Source organism: Conger conger, chromosome 7 (assembly GCF_963514075.1).
Source record: "Conger conger chromosome 7, fConCon1.1, whole genome shotgun sequence".
In the NCBI taxonomy this organism is placed as follows: Eukaryota; Metazoa; Chordata; class Actinopteri; order Anguilliformes; family Congridae; genus Conger; species Conger conger.
Window position 1 is genome coordinate 48,917,815 of NC_083766.1, and position 17,975 is coordinate 48,935,789.

The 17,975-nt window shown below is 45.7% G+C and overlaps 1 protein-coding gene across 3 annotated transcripts in view; it reads right to left on the bottom strand.

The window, feature by feature from the left end:
- abr (ABR activator of RhoGEF and GTPase) overlaps positions 1-17,975 on the bottom strand; it is a 187,923-nt gene that overhangs the window by 85,943 nt on the left and 84,005 nt on the right. For all 3 annotated transcript variants that reach the window (XM_061250409.1, XM_061250411.1, XM_061250412.1), the window contains 3 exons: positions 15,590-15,775; positions 7,171-7,278; positions 4,632-4,692 (listed from right to left, as the gene is read on the bottom strand). In XM_061250409.1, coding sequence (XP_061106393.1) covers positions 4,632-4,692; positions 7,171-7,278; positions 15,590-15,775 — 355 coding nt within the window. The remainder of the gene's footprint in view (positions 1-4,631; positions 4,693-7,170; positions 7,279-15,589; positions 15,776-17,975) is intronic.

Sequence of the window (17,975 nt, forward strand, 5' to 3'; positions counted from 1 at the left end):
AGACGGTCAACTTTAAAGCGAAAATAATACCTTTGGCCTCGACCGAGGGGACCGTAAAACAACATTTATGGTTAATTAAGGACGTTTATCGTTAATATAAAAGCGGCCGTCTAGACGGGGCCAAACCCGACCAGTCAGGTATGATCTCAGAGATGTACGCATGGGCCTTGAAGTGGAATAAATTACCGAACAGGAAATATTATGCTCTGGCAATCGAATTATGGCGTACCGAGTCGGACCGAAAAAAAGTGGAATTGGAGCTAGCGGTGCACTATTGCACAATTTGTGACCCGTCAGGGGTTTTCACTTCATTTCACCCCGTTCCAGAAAGGACTATAAAACAGTGGGTAAGAGCAGAAGCAATCAAATACAACTGAACATTGAGCCTCACGCACGGGGGAGAACAAGAGATTGGTGATGGGCTTCAGGTCAGCCACCGTAATACAGGACATTTTTCAGTATGAGAGGGAGCAGGGGGTTATGGGTGGTGGAGTTTAAGCTGCACGGTCCTTCGGGAACCCTTTTAAATGGTCAGCTGCTATTCTTCAGCTAATTCCACCCAACTCTGCACTATGTATCGTACGCTCTCCTGTAGCACTGTGTGGCCTGTAGGGCTGAAGCACTGACAGTACTTCAGCAGCTGTATTGAGCAGGGGCATACCTTGGCCTAGGGGTGCCGGGGGGGGGGGGGGGATTTAGACGATTCCAAGGGCACTGACTGATAGGGGCCCTCAAAAAAATATTAGTGGTGGTGGGGCCCAATTTTTCCATGGGGGTTTCCCTGGTGCTCTTCCCTAGGGCGGGGTCACTGACAGGCAAAATTGCAGGGGAAAAAACCAAACTATTCCAAATTACAGGCAACACACAGCACTGTATACATGGCCCCCATCCATACACTTTAAAGGGATGCTGATCGTTGCAGTATTATCCCAGTGTTACGCATAGCCTGTATGCACAGCTGCTCTGCAGACATAAATATTAAAGCAACATCATAAGTTTGCACTCATCGAGACTGATCCATTGGCTCTGTGATAAATAGTGCACTCATCCAGGCTGATCCATTGGCTCTGTGATAAACAGTGTACTCATCCAGGCTGATCCATTGGCTCTGTGATAAACAGTGCAGTCATCCAGGCTGATCCATTGGCTCTGTGATAAACAGTGCACTCATCCAGGCTGATCCATTGGCTCTGTGATAAACAGTGTACTCATCCAGGCTGATCCATTGGCTCTGTGATAAACAGTGTACTCATCCAGGCTGATCCATTGGCTCTGTGATAAACAGTGCACTCATCGAGGCTGATCCATTGGCTCTGTGATAAACAGTGCAGTCATCGAGGCTGATCCATTGGCTCTGTGATAAACAGTGCACTCATCCAGGCTGATCCATTGGCTCTGTGATAAACAGTGTACTCATCCAGGCTGATCCATTGGCTCTGTGATAAACAGTGCAGTCATCGAGGCTGATCCATTGGCTCTGTGATAAACAGTGCAGTCATCGAGGCTGATCCATTGGCTCTGTGATAAACAGTGCAGTCATCGAGGGTGATACATTGGCTCTGTGATAAACAGTGCAGTCATCGAGGCTGATCCATTGGCTCTGTGATAAACAGTGCAGTCATCGAGGCTGATCCATTGGCTCTGTGATAAACAGTGCAGTCATCAAGGCTGATCCATTGGCTCTGTGATAAACAGTGCAGTCATCGAGGCTGATCCATTGGCTCTGTGATAAACAGTGCAGTCATCGAGGGCGATACATTGGCTGGCTGACAGTGTTCAACGCTCTAGAGGAGAGGCGATGGCACTGCGTTGTTTGGAATGCAGACAGGCGTCGCGTGGCAGGGCGTTCGATTCAGTCAGTCACTTCTGATTGAAAGGCAGCGGTGGAATGCTCTTCACTGGCGAAACAAAAACAATTCACCCAATGTGTGAATTATAACTATCTACTGTTAATTACTAACTATCTAACTCTAAATGAGTGGCAATCAAAGGAAAAGTAACACATACATGAAATGGGGGGGAAATTACATTACGGGCTACAGTATAGCATCGAAAATATGTAATATGAAACAACTGTGATAACATTATTATTTATTTCTGTGATTTTTACAGAAACTGGTCATGTGTTGTTGTGTTGGACCAAAAGCCTTTCTTTTATGATCACTGAACAACTGCTGCATTGAGTCAGTGGAGTCAACTGAATGTTGGATTTTAAAAGTCAAAATTTGGCAGTGGTCAGAATGTTGGGGGGAAAAAACCTAACAGACCCATGTGACCTGAGACTAAATTAGTTCACTCACATGGGAAGTTCTAAACTAAATTTCTAAACCAAAGGTACAGAAATCCCTGTCATGGGACAATTCCAGCCAATCAGAACCAGCTAAAACATTCACTGGAATATTGTACCATATCAGATGGCTTGGCTTTGCTATGTCAATAATAGAATGGCCAGGTTCCAGCCTTGTTACAGTGATTTGATCAATACCAGTTGGTTAATAAGGTTCCCAAACGAACGCTTTGAAACGGGAACTGCATGCAGAATCGCAGACCGGCTCTGTGGTACTCAGTGTTAAAGTGACTTTGGAAACACACACACACACACACACACACACACACACACACACACACACACATACACACACACACAGACTCACGCGCATGTGCACACACACACGCACACATGCACACCTGCAGAAACACCATCAAACTGCTTATGATTAGACCTTGCTGTATTTTAGACACACACACACACACACACACACACACACACAAAGGCACACACACACACACACACACACACACACTCCTGCAGAAACACCGCTACACAGGTAACAGTATGATCAGTGCTTGCTGATCAGACACACACACACAAGTGCAAACACAGACACACAGGCACACAGAGGCACACAGAGGCACAGAGGCACACACACTCCTGCAGAAACACTACTACACAGATTACAGTACGATCAGTGCTTGCTGATCAGACACACACACACACAGATAAGTACAGACACACACACACACACAGATAAGTGTAGACACTGACATACACACACAGAAGTGCAGACACAGACGTGCACGCACACACACACACACACACACACAGGTAAATACAGACACACATACCTGTACATGCAAACAACTGAATCACAGTCTCATTCTTTCCACATAGACCTACAGCACACACTCCATCAATCCGCTGTAACACCATGCTTCAGTGAAATTAAATTCAGACACACAAGCAACCCTGCACCCTGCATCCCCCCACACCACAGATACAATGCGTTCCCCCCCACAGGCATTCTGGGAGAAATAAGGTTGTTCACAGTTAACCTACAGCAGCGTCTCTAAAGGAGCGGAACCCCAGCCGGTAAAAATCCCGCTTTTCCCAGCGCTCCCAAGTGCGAGGAGAGAAATACGGCTGTCGCTACCGCCGCCCCGGACCCGGGATGAACGCAGCCGCCGGGCACGGAGGGGTAATCCTGCACCAACCGGAGAAGTGAAGGAAGTTCACCAGAGCCGGCTGCAGACGGGGCCACCGGCAAACACCCGGAGGATTCCAGACACGGCGCACGTGAAGCCGCGCTCTCTCAGAAAGCATCGCGGATACGGCTGAAGTAACAGCCCTCTTTTTAAAAACGCAAACGGAGAACCGTTCCGCCTAAGAAAGACGGAATAGTGCGAAACAATCCCACAAACCGGCAAACCTACCCCAACTCGCAAGCACGTTGTCGGGGGGGGTGGTGGTGTTAAAAACCCCTGAGAAACGGAGGAAGACGTGCCCTGGCAGAGAGGAGCTGAGAGAGAGGATGCGGAGAAGGGTCTTTACCGTAGGTGCAGTTACAACACAGGCGGAGGATCAGAAGGATTTCCATGTTGGTGTCCCCCTCTGTGTGCTCAGTGCCATCTCCCCGAGCCCGCCAGCTTCCATAGCCAGCCAGCATGCGAGTGAGTGTGTGTGTGTGTGTGTGTGTGTGCCTCCGCTGCATGCACAAGCAGAGGGGCTGGCGGCCGAGTGAACGCCGTCTTAAAGGAGCACGCTGCCAATTCAGCTCCGCGGTGCTCTCTCTCTCTCTTATTCAGCTCCGCGGTGCTCTCTCTCTCTTTTTCAGCTCTATGCTGCTCACCCGCTCTCTCTCTATTTTTCAGCTCTATGCCCGCCCTCCACTCTCTCTCTCTCATTCAGCCCTATGGCGCTCGCCCGCTCTATCTCCCTCTCTCATTCAGCTCCATGCCGCTCACCTGCTCTCTTTCTCTCTTATTCAGCACTATGCCGCTCACCTGCTCTCTTATTCAGCACTATACCTGCACGCCCATTCTCCTCTCCCTCTCTGATTCAGCTCTATGCCGCTCACCCACTCTCTCACTCTTATTCAGCTCTATGTCGCTCGTCCACTCTCTCTCTTATTCAGCTCTATGCCGCTCGCCCGCTCTCTCTCTCTCTCCCTCAGTGAGCTCCATGCCGCTCACCCCCCTCTCTCTCTCTCCCTCATTGAGCTCCATGCCGCTCGCCCCCTCTCTCTCTCGCGCCCTCATTGAGCTCCATGGCCCTAGCTCGCCCTTTTCTCTCCCTCGCTGTCTCATCAGGCCTGACTGACGGGCCGGGATGTGAAACTGCTCCGTACGCCTACCTTCCATGGTGACTGACGAGGTGTGGTCCTTGGAGTCCTTTGGCCCTTTGACTTTCAGGTCCTGTCGGAGAGAGAACAGGGAGGTGAGAGAGGCCGAGTCAATCACACCCACGGTTACTCCCGTCATTAAAACACAGGTCGCACACAAACACGCAGGCTCGCCACCATTACGAACGGTGGACAGCTTATTGTGAGAAAGGTGATGTTACCATATAGCCTGGCTGTTCGTGTTCAACAGTACATCAAAAACAAATCAAGCACATAAACTACATGACATGACCAAGCTACTTCCAGGACAGCTCCAGTGTGGTTTAGGAAAGAAAATTTGCATCCTCTGGTGTAAAATCCAGCCATGACCAGCTTGAAATACCAGCTACCAGCTGTTTCAAAACTTGAAACTTGACCAGCTTGAGCTGGTCGAACCATGCTGAGCATAGAGCTGGTCTAACTGGTCAACCAGCTACCACCGGTTTCAGAACCTAGCTTGAGCTGTTTCTTTTCCAGCAGGGTTTAGTAATAAAACAGTGAAAAACAATGTAACTGGTCTGATATGGTCAACTAAATCATGGCAGTCACACATATTAATTAAGCAACGTGTGTCACCCTCAATACTGCTAGCTGCACCCATAGGAAAAATGCCTCCCGCGCTACACAGATACACAGAGCTAACGTGCAGAGTGGCGTTCAGCTACAGCCTCAGTGATATTAGCCCACTTCCCCTCTACACTGAGGCTACTGGGCACGTGCACTGGGAGTTAATAAGCACAACAGACCCTGCTGAAGGGCTGAAGGGCTAATGAAGACAAACTCAACAGCTGCACGCTGACAAGGGGCTCAACTGCTCCCCCCAGAGGGCACTTAAACTAACAAACACACATGCTATCCCACAATGCTTTGAGACGGGGCTGTAAAATTCCCAATTTCAGCAAAGGGCGATTTGGGGTCTGAAATCTACCCATGTAATTCTAAAAACCTATTATAAGAGACTGACTAGAAATGTGTAGACAAACGTGTCCAGAAAGACCATCATCTCCTGTATCTGAACTGCCTTCACACAAAGCTATTGATACAAGAATTCCATGCAAGTTATTTTTGCTAACAAGGGATTTTTGCTAACATTTTTTCAAGGAGCACATGCACTCCTAAGTTTGAATGAAACTTTCGGAGCACACTAATGCATCCCATTTACTAGATGCGCTCTTATTGTAGAGCCCTAGTATGTGATGTGTGATTTGATGTGACAAATAAAGCCTTTTAATATTAAGTATTAGTATGTCAAAGCTACAAAACAATATTGATAAACTGTATTAGTTTTAATCCAAACAATATTATATCTAAAATTTATTACAATTACAAACCCTGCGTTTGATATTAAATTTGTTTTTTAATGGTTCATGATTTTGGAATTTGTAAGTAATTTTTCCCAAAAAATAATGCATATAATAATACTTTTATCGGCAAAGGTTTATTTACACAAAGACATGTATTTCATAAAACAATAACTTAACACAAAGACACTTCCTCCTGTTTCATTAAAGAACCCTGGAGTACTTTGATAAAGACCTCTGGAGTTCTTCAATAAAGGGCTCTTCTTCGATAAAGAGTTGGAATGGCCTTTTCCATTACTGGACAGAAAATCTTGTCATACGATTTAAGTAATGCAACCAATTTGCTAATTAGTCTGCAAGCGTTTCATTTCAGACCACAGAATGACAACAGCTTCATTAAGATGATGTTTATGCATATTTCACTGGAGGCGGATTAATAAGAAAACATTGCAATGATAAGATAACAAGCAATGTTGAGGACAGAATACTTAATTTTATATAACCTGTAAAATAACAGTTTAACCCTTCAGTATACTATTGATTTGTTTCCAGGTTTCTGATATTTCTCCAGTTTTAGAGCCTGCATAAAAACACATGCAGATTGAAAATAAAGTGTTTGGACGGCCACATAGCTTCATACCTGGGTGAAATATGTACTTGTTTTTATGAGCTTTTCTGGCGTTAGAACCTATGAAACACTGTCAAAATTGCAAACTCTGCATTCTAGTCCTGGCTCAATCGCACCAGGCAACATCAATCGAGCACAGCAAAGTATTTGAAACCTTCACCTGGGTTTGCATAGCTTTGCAGGAAATTTCTGTTTCACAGCAGTAATGTTCTTCTGCAATGCTAAAAACATTAATTCCCATTGCTCACTTGGGTAATAACTTTTTAAAGCTTCCCTGCTAATACACGTATTAGCAGGGAGGCTTGGAAAAGTTATTACCAGTATTGAGCCTGTATACCGCACCGTGTGTCGCCTGTAATTTCTAATAGTTTTCCTTCTTCTTTCCTGTGAATTTCCCTCTCCGTATCAAACACAGTGAAAGCACAAAGTGCTTGCAGTTAAAATACACCAAAAAAATGTGAAAACCTTCACAGCAAGAGCAACGGGAACAGTTCAAAGGCCCTCTGGCGGAGCAGCAGGGATGTTAAACACGGCTCCAGTGTGCATTATTCAACACAGAGAATAAAGTCCAGGCCGTACTAACCTCCGATATCTTCTGGAACTGGGAGTTGGCCTGGCTGCATTTCTCCGCCGTCTCCACCGCCACTTTGTAGTTGTCGATGAATGCTTTGTAAACACCAAGCTGACTGGCCTGGGTGAGACAAAAACGCAGACGGCATAAAATATTAAAACGTTGCGCTTCAAGAAAATAAGAGACAGCAGAACGGTGATGATAATTATTTCATATCCTTCCTCCTAGGGGTTTAGGTGAGAATAAATTAATGAGACCCAAAGGAGGCTTGATTAATTGATATAATACTTAAAATTCAGCCCTTGAAAGCATGTAATAATGGAGGAGAGCACAGAGAACTGAACGGGATTGCACAATCTGGCACAATGTATGTTTTAATGGTGTGTCGTCCATGTTTTGGTGTTCTTGGGTGCAGTTTGGGCTGAGCAATGCGACAGTTCCACCAAACAAGCTTTGGCACAGAAAAACACAGAACGATGTACAGTAACAACCACAAACCCAACAGATGGTGAATTCACGTTCCCCGGTTTTCAGACTCTAACACGGAGGCAGCATGACAAGTATGCACAGCACATAAAATATGCCGACAGATAGCGACGCGCTCAAATCATTCTATTTACAGCTGCTCATATCGCAGTGCGTTACTGCGCCAGGGAAGACTGCTCAGGCTCTCAGGGAGGGGGGTTTACTCCATGCTCCCCAGTCTGGAAAGATGGGAAACCACTGGTTTTCTGTAGGGTTGCATGATATGAGGAAAATATGCGATAACCCTGTGGAATATTGCGATTTGGGATGCACAAAAAAAGGAAAATATGCGATAACACTTCTGAATATTGCGAATAGGGCAGCAAGATATGAGTAAAACATCCGATAATGTTGTTCAATATTGCAATGACAATATGATATGACCTGTGATAAATAAACACGTATTGAAGTGTGCACAGTTAAATTGAGCAACGAAAGAGAAAATCATTTTTTAAGTAAATTTTGAAGTCACACTTGTACAACCTTGTATATTTAAAATATTCAAAAATCACACGCATCGGCAAGGAAAATGAGCCCTGTTGAGCCACATCCATTCCCTGGTATGGCTATGGATAGTATAGTTGGTTGGACGTTATACATAATGCCATACTCACTTACCCCTTGTACATATACTATTCATTGCAGTTTTCCCAAATTAAATTTCCCACAATTCCCCCTGCTCACCCACAGGCACATTCTCCACAACGCACCCCCGCCCTGTCTTCATTAACTGTGACGGGGACAGTACTGTGTGTCCGAGAAGCAACAGAGCCGCGACGGCTACGCTTGCTGAATAACTGCAGCGGATGCCCGAGGATTATAACTGGTCGATGGTGAGTCCGGGCACGCGCCCACGAACACCTGCAGAGCTCTCCCAGGGTGGGGCGGCTCAGCGGGGGCCAAACATTCAGGGTCCCTCTGGGGGGGTGTTTCAAAAGCCAGCCTGAGTGGGGTAAGATCAGTGGGGTTCCCCAGGAGTAGCCAGGGGGGCCAAGGCTTGATGCGCTTTAATTACCCCTCTGAAGTCCCATGTTAATACCGGTACCAGCCAAGTCAGGAACTACTCTGACCTACTTCTGCCTCAAATCTCCCTCTGAAAGGCCCTGGAATCTGTTGGAGGCTGGATTAAGCGGACTTAGGTTTTTGGAGAAAGAGAAAAATCAATGATAGAGGGGGAGAGAAAGTGCTAGCTACAGTACCTGGACAGCGTGGATCAGTAGCCTTCATCACGGATTCTGTTTCAAGTTCTAACCGAATTAACAAGCTTAACTGGAGTAAACTAAAAGGGATTATTTTTTTTAAAGAGCACACAGCAGGGCCCATTTTTTCAGAGGGGAATTAGTAGATGTGCTCCTAAATACTTTTTACAGTTAGCGCACATCAATTCTTCCATTCTCACACATCAAAACGGGAGCACTGTGGAGCCCTGGATAGCTCGCCCTCCTTGTGTAGTTTTCCACTGTAATCCGATGGGGACAGCAGAGAGGGCTACAGATACAGATGTGATCACAGTACAGGCAGAGCCAGGGCTGGGAATCGAACCCAGGCCACTGGGGGGATTGTATATGGGTTGAGAGTCGGCTGTAATACAGACTGAGTTCCCTAAAGGGAGCTTCGAATGGAGGGCACGCTGTCTGTTTCTGTGAAACAAGCAGAAACATGCCAGCCAAAAGCCAAGCAGACCTTGGTCAAATGCGTAATTGTTTTGGATTCAAATACCTTTCTGTGCTTGATTGAGCTTCCCTGGTGTATTGGGCTAACCAAGAAGACCAGAACTTCCTCTTGCACTTTTTCAGAGGTGCAAACCTTCTGGATTTGCACTTTTTGAGAGTACTTCATAGGTTCCAATACACCAGACAAGCTCGGTAAAGCGTAGAAAAGTATCCAAAACAAAGACATGTTTGTCCCAGGTCTGCAGCCTTGCAGAGGGTCGCAATTAACAGAGCTACGCAGTCAGTGGGTTAACAAGATTGCGTTGACTGCCGTTTCTCCACAACTGTAACACAAACAACTCTAGACTTTACAAATGTGATACAACCTGCACAGTTCTAATAACATTTCAGAGCATCAGATATAATTATATTGTTCATGTTATTAGATGAATGTCCTGTCTGATTTCTCTCTGCGAAGCAGATAACATGACAGCGACCTCCACCATTCCCCCATTACTCGGGGTAATTACGTTTCCCAGCATCCTCTGCTCTCCGATGGTTCTCCTGAAAACGGAGGGAGGAACCCTCAGGGCTGAAAAGGCCCTGTGACGCAGGCCGTCTCCTAGCAACATCACCGGCCCCCGTCCATGGCTAGGCAGGCAGCATGTCATACACAAGCGTATATAGCTCGACAGGAAAGCACGCCCTCGGCCTACCTAAGCAGAGAAGCACCCGGAAATATGAGTGCTTAGTGCAAAAGACTTCAACGTAAAAACCCAAGCTAATTTAGCAACCAAAGAACAGCTCCATAGGCTTTCTATTGTAAATTCAATAAATAAATTGTTTCACAAACTACTACACATAATAAACTGTATGGTTTGATTTGTTGTGGAGCTCAGCTGGTCAGTGCGGTCTAATTCCTCAGAGGAAGCTGTTCTGTGGGATGGAGAGGAGAGGAAGAGTGTTCCCCTGACAGGTGGTTGTTAAATCAGCTTGGGTTTTAACATTGAAGGTCAACGGGCAAAAAGCTCATAGCACTGAGCAGCCATACTCCCAGGTGCCTCACTGCCTAAACCCCTCCCACCCTCTCCAGTTCCCGGTGTCTGGTCCGAATTCACGCTGGAGCGAGCACTTCTACGGCAGACCCGGAAAGCGTGAGACGGCTGCTATGAACGCACATTCAGCCAGATCTGAGCAAATTACATTGCAGTTCATTAGCTGACGCTTTTATCCAAAGCAACATACAGTTGATTCGACTAAGGGGCCAAGCCCCCTGGAGCAATACATGGTTAGGGGCCTGAACTTATTGTGGCAACCCCGGGGCTTAAACCAGCAACCTTCCAGGTCCCGGTCAAACACCTTGGGCACTAGGCTACAGCACGCCTAAAGGGACGGAGGTGTGTAACTGAAAAGGAGTCGGGGGTGAGTCAGAACTCTCTCTCCCCCCACACGCTCACAGAGGCCTTGATTGCCGTTTTGGGTTTACCCCTCCTGGTGACCTCATTGAGTCGCCCTCCAGCTCCACCAATCAGGGAGACGTGGGAGGCCTGGCGGAGCCTCAGCGTGCTGCTAATTACGCCGCCATCTGCGCTCCCCGCTCGGGAGGAGCGCTGTCAAAATGTTGTAGTCTCCCCAACGGGCAAAGTGCCTGGGAGGAGGCGGTGGTGTCTGTCAGGGAGTTTGACTGGCTGGGGAACGCTCTTCCTCTCTTCTATACCCCACAGAGCAGCTTTCTATTAGGCCGCACTGACCAGCTCAGCTCTGGCCACTACAAGCTGAGCTAGGCCTCGTTCTTCATTGGTCTTTTTACGACCTCTATGGTCATATCGGTAGGTTTAACTTAGTATATGCACTTTTCCTGGAGAGCTTGCAGTGCTTAGATATTATCCAATTGAGCAAATCAGGTTAACCAGGTTTTTTTGGAATGCTTTTTCTGAATTCAAATTCAGTGTTCTAGAACTCCACTGCATTCAGTTACCAGTAGCGATTGTGACATCAGCATTAGAATGTTCAGTTTTGAACATTCTAAACACATCTTTATCTGACACCTAAAAGGGTTAAGAACAAGAGTTTTCACACAAGCTGGATTAATGTACCAAACTCATCCATCCCATGTTACACTACATTATTGGCATTTGGCAGACGCTCTTATCCAGAGCGACGTACAGTTGATTAGACTACGCAGGAGACAATTCCCCCTGGAGCAATGCAGGGTTAAGGGCCTTGCTCAAGGGCCCAACAGCTGTGCGGATCTTATTGTGGCTACACCGGGAATCGAACCGCCGACCTTCCCAGTCATGTACCCTAACCACTACGCTACTGGCAGCCCATGTCCTCAGAGCAGCAGAGAAGCACAGTTTCTGCAGGGCAGATGCCCAACTGCACAGTATCTCTCATCAATGAAGCAATGACCCGGTGTTTCCATGCCGACCAAACACAACATCTCTGCCCTGCGTGAGGAACCCATATACGCTGTCCGTGTTCCCCTGGGGGCTCGTCTACCGTGACACCTGCCTCACAGCATTAATCTGTTCAGCTTCTGTATCATCCCTGCTGGCCTCAACTCTGCCTCAACCTGTCTGGCCTTTTCAAGTAATGCAAGTGCATGCAGCCACAGGTTGAAGTCCACAGGCAAGGCCATATATGTCTGCTTAGTTTGGAATGATTCTTTTATAAATTACACCACACAGGCAGTAAACGTACTGTGCAAGAAAGCTGGCTGTACTTAATGTACCAGGTGTTTTTTTGCTAAATAAGAGGAAAATATTTCCAATGAGCTGAGACATTTAGACAAATTTCAAGATTTGTCAACAGGGTAAGAAAATCTCACTTGCCAAGTAAAACGGTAACTTAAAAAATATTGTATTTTCAAAAAGATTTTGATTGTCAGCCTCATTATAAGACGAGTTACACTTGTTAAGAGAGACTTTTATTGCAGAGTAAATAAATGATCCTCCCTCCCCGGAACATTGCACCTAGGGAGTACATAAAGCTCATTTATATAGCACCTTTCTAGTACAAAGACCATAAAGCTTTGTTGGTGCTCTGTTTAAAGTGCCTTGCAGTGTGTTGACAGAGCTGTTTGGCACCTCACTAACAGTACGCCACCACTCTGGCGGTGGTCACCCAGCCTGGCCGGCAACACAGAAGTGCGGTGACATCATCCCCTCGCGAAGCCGCGGTGCATAGCCGTTTGAAAAGCGCACTCCATTAGCGCAGAGACGGGACGCCGCTAATGCGGTCAGAGCCGGTCACCGCACTAACAAGAGCCCTAATCCCATTTACCAGAACGCATGCAAAAATTCAATTTAGAAAATGGCAGACCAGCACGAATCTGAAACAAAACACAGCCCTTGTTCACATCATTCTGAACAGCTCAGAAACTAAATGAAAGGGTGATTAGGGGAAGGCAAACGGCTACGAACCAACTTGCTGAACTCAAACCTCCAAGCAGGAAATAAGAGCCTTAACAGTAAATCAATACTGAAGATGACCCATCACTACAGCCAATATTCTTCCATTTTCCTTCAGTTAAACGTATCAAACAGTAAGGACATGAGTATCGATTCCAGAAAGTTCTCACCGCCTAGCCCCCTGGTATCAAAGGTGATGACATGGAGCTGGTGGACAACCACAAACACCTGGGTACTGTAATGGACAACAAATTGTGTTTTGAACCCAATGCAGATGCTGTCTCAAAGAAAGGCCAGCAATGTCTTTTCTTCCCGAGAAAAACAAACTTTTTAATGTTTGTAATGTAATGATGACTCTGATTTATGGAGTCGGTTTTATCCCTTTTTTAAAAATTTTTATTGTTGCATGATATGAGAACCTCAACCTGGCCTGTAAGAACAGACTTGGCACCTCGTTAAGGTGGCTAGTAAGACAGTGGGGGTGAGTCAGGTCCAGCTCCAGGACATTCACCACAGGCAGGTCCTTCAGAAGGCCAAGGCCATTTTAGGTTGTCCTGACCTCCCCCAGAGGAGTTTGAGCGACTGCCCAAAGGCCGCCATTTTAGGGTGCCAGTAAGGAGGACCAAGAGATCCAAGGTCTCATTTGTCTCTACAGTAATTGATAGGCACAATATTGCACTGATACTGCTCTTTGCACCTAGAGATACAATATGTCCTGTTTTTACCTCACTTCTCACTATATATTGTATTTCATAATTGTTTTATTACCTTATTGTATGTTTTTATTTTTGCTTATTGCTTAACTGTCTTCTGTTTTTAATGAAGTTGTTTTAAAACCCTGGCTGTGAATCAAATTTCCCCCATGTGGGACAATAAAGATTGATTGATTGAATAGGACCCTGTCTCCGATTTTCCTTTACAGTAAAACATACAATATCCAGGCACCATGGTGAGCATGCTCAAAATGGAGGCACGCCACTCTCCGGTTGCTTGACTGCAGGTGCACTGATTAGCACTGCTATCACACAGGCACTTACAATATCGCTACATATATTCATCATAAGCCAATCACAGCACTTGACTGCCTTGTTCTGCATAGCAACAGAGATTAAGTGAGTACTGTACATTAAGGACAGGAAGTGAATGATAGTCGAATGTGCAGTGGTACATATGAACTTACAGAATACCCGTTAGTGGAGAAACCTTTCCTAATTGCATAGACAAGTTCTTGTAGCAGTAATTCCAAGAAGGATAATTTCACAACAACCCATTTCCACACCAAACCTCTCGTAGTTGTCACTAAATGAACACTGAGTTTTGTACCAAGTCACACATAATTATGTACAGTAATTAATTATCCGATGAACATATACAGTAGCTTTTTTTTAATGTATTAGTTTATTAGTCAGAAACGATTCATCTCAACATTGTTACAGTTTAAAAACATGAAACCGATGCATTGTCCAAGGGTTTCTAGCCAGAGCTAATTTGCTACCCCTGTCCCAGGTTAGGCTTTAGTCTTAAAATCAACATTAAAATCTGCTTCTCTTTCACATATTACCCATTTCCATTAGCATTACCAGTTCCATTAGCATGGCTGGGCGTTGAATGAGGAAACTGCGATTAAGTTCCTTGCTCAGTGGCGTGAGACTGGGATTTGAACCTGCAGCCCTTGCGGTCGGTAGACGGGGGGCCCCTAAAGCAGACTAAGCTCCGTAGAGCTGCGCGGTGGACAGAGCAGAGGGGAGACACAGCAGGTCTTTGGGATGTCCTGCGCGTATCCTCCCCAGCCGCGGCTGTCACCCGGGCGATTAGCGGGGCGAATCGGCCCCCCAGGGGACGCCGCCTGCCTGCGGATGAGGACCGGGGGGTTCGTCACGCATGCTGATGGAGTCCCTGCGCACCGTGGTGTCTTTACTCAACCCTCCTGCTTGCTGAACAGGGACAAACGCCAACACACCTGGGTGCCCATTTGTCTGCAGTGTAATCATGTTTAATGAGCACTGTAGCGCGAAACAAATTAGTCATTTCACTGAGAACCAGGCATTAGGCACCTAAGCAGATTCCACCCACGACAGCATTGCAAAGGAGCCAGTTTAATCTTATAATGAGATCTGATAATTAAAGTCTTTTTTGTTTTCTCAAGTAGAAAATGTGAGCATGCTTAATAAGTTACTGTTTTTGAGTTGCTTGACAAGTGAAATTTTCTTTACCTCATTAGCAAATCTTGAATGAGTCAAACTGTCTCACTATATTGGCAATATTTTTGTCTTAGTTAGCTAAAAAGCTACTTGTTTTTGGGTTAGCAGGAAGGAGAAGAGGCCAAAAACTAAACCTCAGAAGTCATGTGACCAACATGACTGCACTTTGACAGCCTGTGAAGATAGTGAAAACTGCTTCTTCATGAGAGATCATCAAAGAAACGACCAAATCATCTTCTGGTAATCCTGTGCCTAGAATTTTCTACCTGTTTGCTTCACTTGCATCCATTATTATATGTGATTGTAGTGAATGGAGATGGAACTGCAGGATTCTGGAATGCAGCATTCTGGGCTTAACCCTTTCGAGAGCAGGTTTTTTTAAAGATATTTTTTTAATTCTAAGCCAGTGTTCTAGAACTCCATTGCTTTCAATTACCATTCGTGATTTTTACATCGGCAGTAGAACGTTCCATCAAGAACATTCTAATGACATATCTGTGGTGTCACACCATAAAGGGTTAAGACCTTTGCTCAATGTTCCTTGTGCTTTGGCTGAAAGCCGACAGGACGTGAAAAGGATGCCAATAAAAATCCCACCCAATAACATTGAGGTCGGTCTGACAGAAGCCCCAGCACTCACCAGCTTCTGGAAGAGGTGGCCCACGGTCACCTTGTCGTCCCACTGCTGAATGTGGGGGAACAGGTCGTCGTAAAACTCCTTGTGGATCTCGAAGATGTCCTGGATCTTGTAAAAGATGGTCTCGATTTGCTGGATGGTCAGGACCGGCTGGGACGTGGTGGCCGTGGCTTTCAGCGGCTTCATTGGCTGCAGAGGGAAAAGAGGGAGGGGTTAACGTGAGTCCTTCTGAACTGGCAGAGGACGGGGTTATGGTGGGACAGGCCTACAGTTCTGATTGCCCAAGGGAAGGGAACACGTGCTACTCAGGAAGACGAGTGGTTGTATAATTAGCAGGTAGGTAGAAATTAACATGGAATCATGTGTAGTAGGAAATATGCACTTTGCTTTCTAGAGAAAGTCAGCAAGTAGCCATTAAGAGCTCCCGGGCAAAATGTTCAGGACACACCCAGGCCTACAGCAAGGCAAATTCATATTTGCTGAGGAATCACATCCTGTGAGGTTTACAGTCTAACAAAACCGCACTACGTAACTCTCAATGCCATAGTGTAATAGAGCAAATGGCACAAACCTTGCTTTTGTATCTCAGCCAAAACCAAGTAGCCATAAAATATTGACAGAATGAGGTAAGCAGATATAAACTGGATAGCAGTTCATCTCTACTGGTGGCCTCAAGAACCCAATGTTATCAATGCCGCTGATCACTGACGACTCCAACGTACTACATTTTCCAGACCAATTTCAGAGGGGACGCAATGTTCTTTAGCACCGACAATGACTGCTTTCATTACGGGAATAAAAAGGCCCCCCTAGCGAGAAGCCATCTACAGTTTGCAAGCTTTTTAAGGAGGGATTATCAAGCATAAAGCCTCAGAAGGATTTTTGACAGAAAGCAAGGCAACACAGTGAATGAGTCAACATATTCCCATCAGTCAGAGAGTCAGAATCAGTCTCTGTCTCTCTCTGTCTCTCTCTGTCTCTCTCTGTCTCTCTCTGTCTCTCTCTGTCTCTCTCTGTCTCTCCCTCCCTCTCTTTGTATTCGTGGGAGGAGGGAGCCCTGCCCCCTCCAGGCTGCTTGGCAACATCTCCAGAGATCAAAGCGAGGCGTGTGATTAAGTCAGAATGGCCAGCTCAATCAGCCCTGGAGGTGATAAGTCTGAGAGAGGAGGCCTGTCGGTATTCAAGGGCAAGATGTCCTTCAGCAGTACCACATCCACAAAGAAACACACGCCTCAGTACTTCTGTAGGCTAGCTGTTACTGTGTTTTCACAGAAATTGTGTCACTGATTGTATGTGATTTATCAGTGTGATCGGGTATCTTTGTAAGTGGGAAACAGGTCATTGCTGTAAAAGAGCATGTGCACTCAGTCAATCTACCGAGTATAAATAAAGGGAAATAAATACAAGTACAACAGATAAGATCAACAGTCTTACATGGTTTTCTAAAACATTTTAACCAACTTAAAATTGAAATTAAAAAACATGAATAATAAGCAGTGTGAAAAAAACATGTTGCAGGGCGAGTAGAGGATTTTTGGAAGCCATTTAAGACCATAGCTCTTATTACAGTTTTTTATTCATATTTATTAACTTTTATTTATACAGCTTAAGTAGACTGAGCACGCATTTTCCAAGTTGTGGTTTGAAGGAGTCCAACCAAATACAGAGCGTATGTACTTTGGATTTAAGTCCAAATCCATTTGAATCAAGCTTTACAGGACATTTGAAGACTGTTTCTGTGAACACTGTGAAAAGCCAGAGAGAACGATGTGATTGTTATGTGGCATAGAAATATTACTAACGGAACTAGTCGAAAAAACAAATGCAATACCAATGCTTAAACAACAACAAGATTCCTTTGTATTCCTTGAAAAGCAATCTCTGTAATAGCTCTGGCATGCTTGGATACTTGATTTATTGGTCAGTTCCAACAGTAGCATGTGCAAGTCCGAAAAATTAAACATACATTAGATGCCCGTGGTGAAGCTAAACTTGATGAATGGGAGTTTCACACAAAGTTGACTGGAGAGTATGTCAGGCATTAGCATCCGCACAAGGCCGCCAATGAATCATTGGGGTTCCTTTGAAGACCGGAAGATGACCATGTCTGTCTCCTTTAAACACTCAAGTGAAAAGGCTAATAGTCCTGTTCATAAATGGCCTGTGGAGAAGTACTGTATGACTCACGGTCCTTCTGCCTTTTACTGAAGGTCTGGGTGAGGCTGGATTGACTCCCAAATGTCTTCTACATGCCATGGTCAATCTGACCCTACTGAAGGCAAAAGAAGGGGTCTCGTAACTTCTGTAACTGAAGTGATGGGGTGACAGAAAAGGAGTCGCATGATCTGAGTCCACCATGTGACTCAGGGGCAAGAGCTTTCACACACAC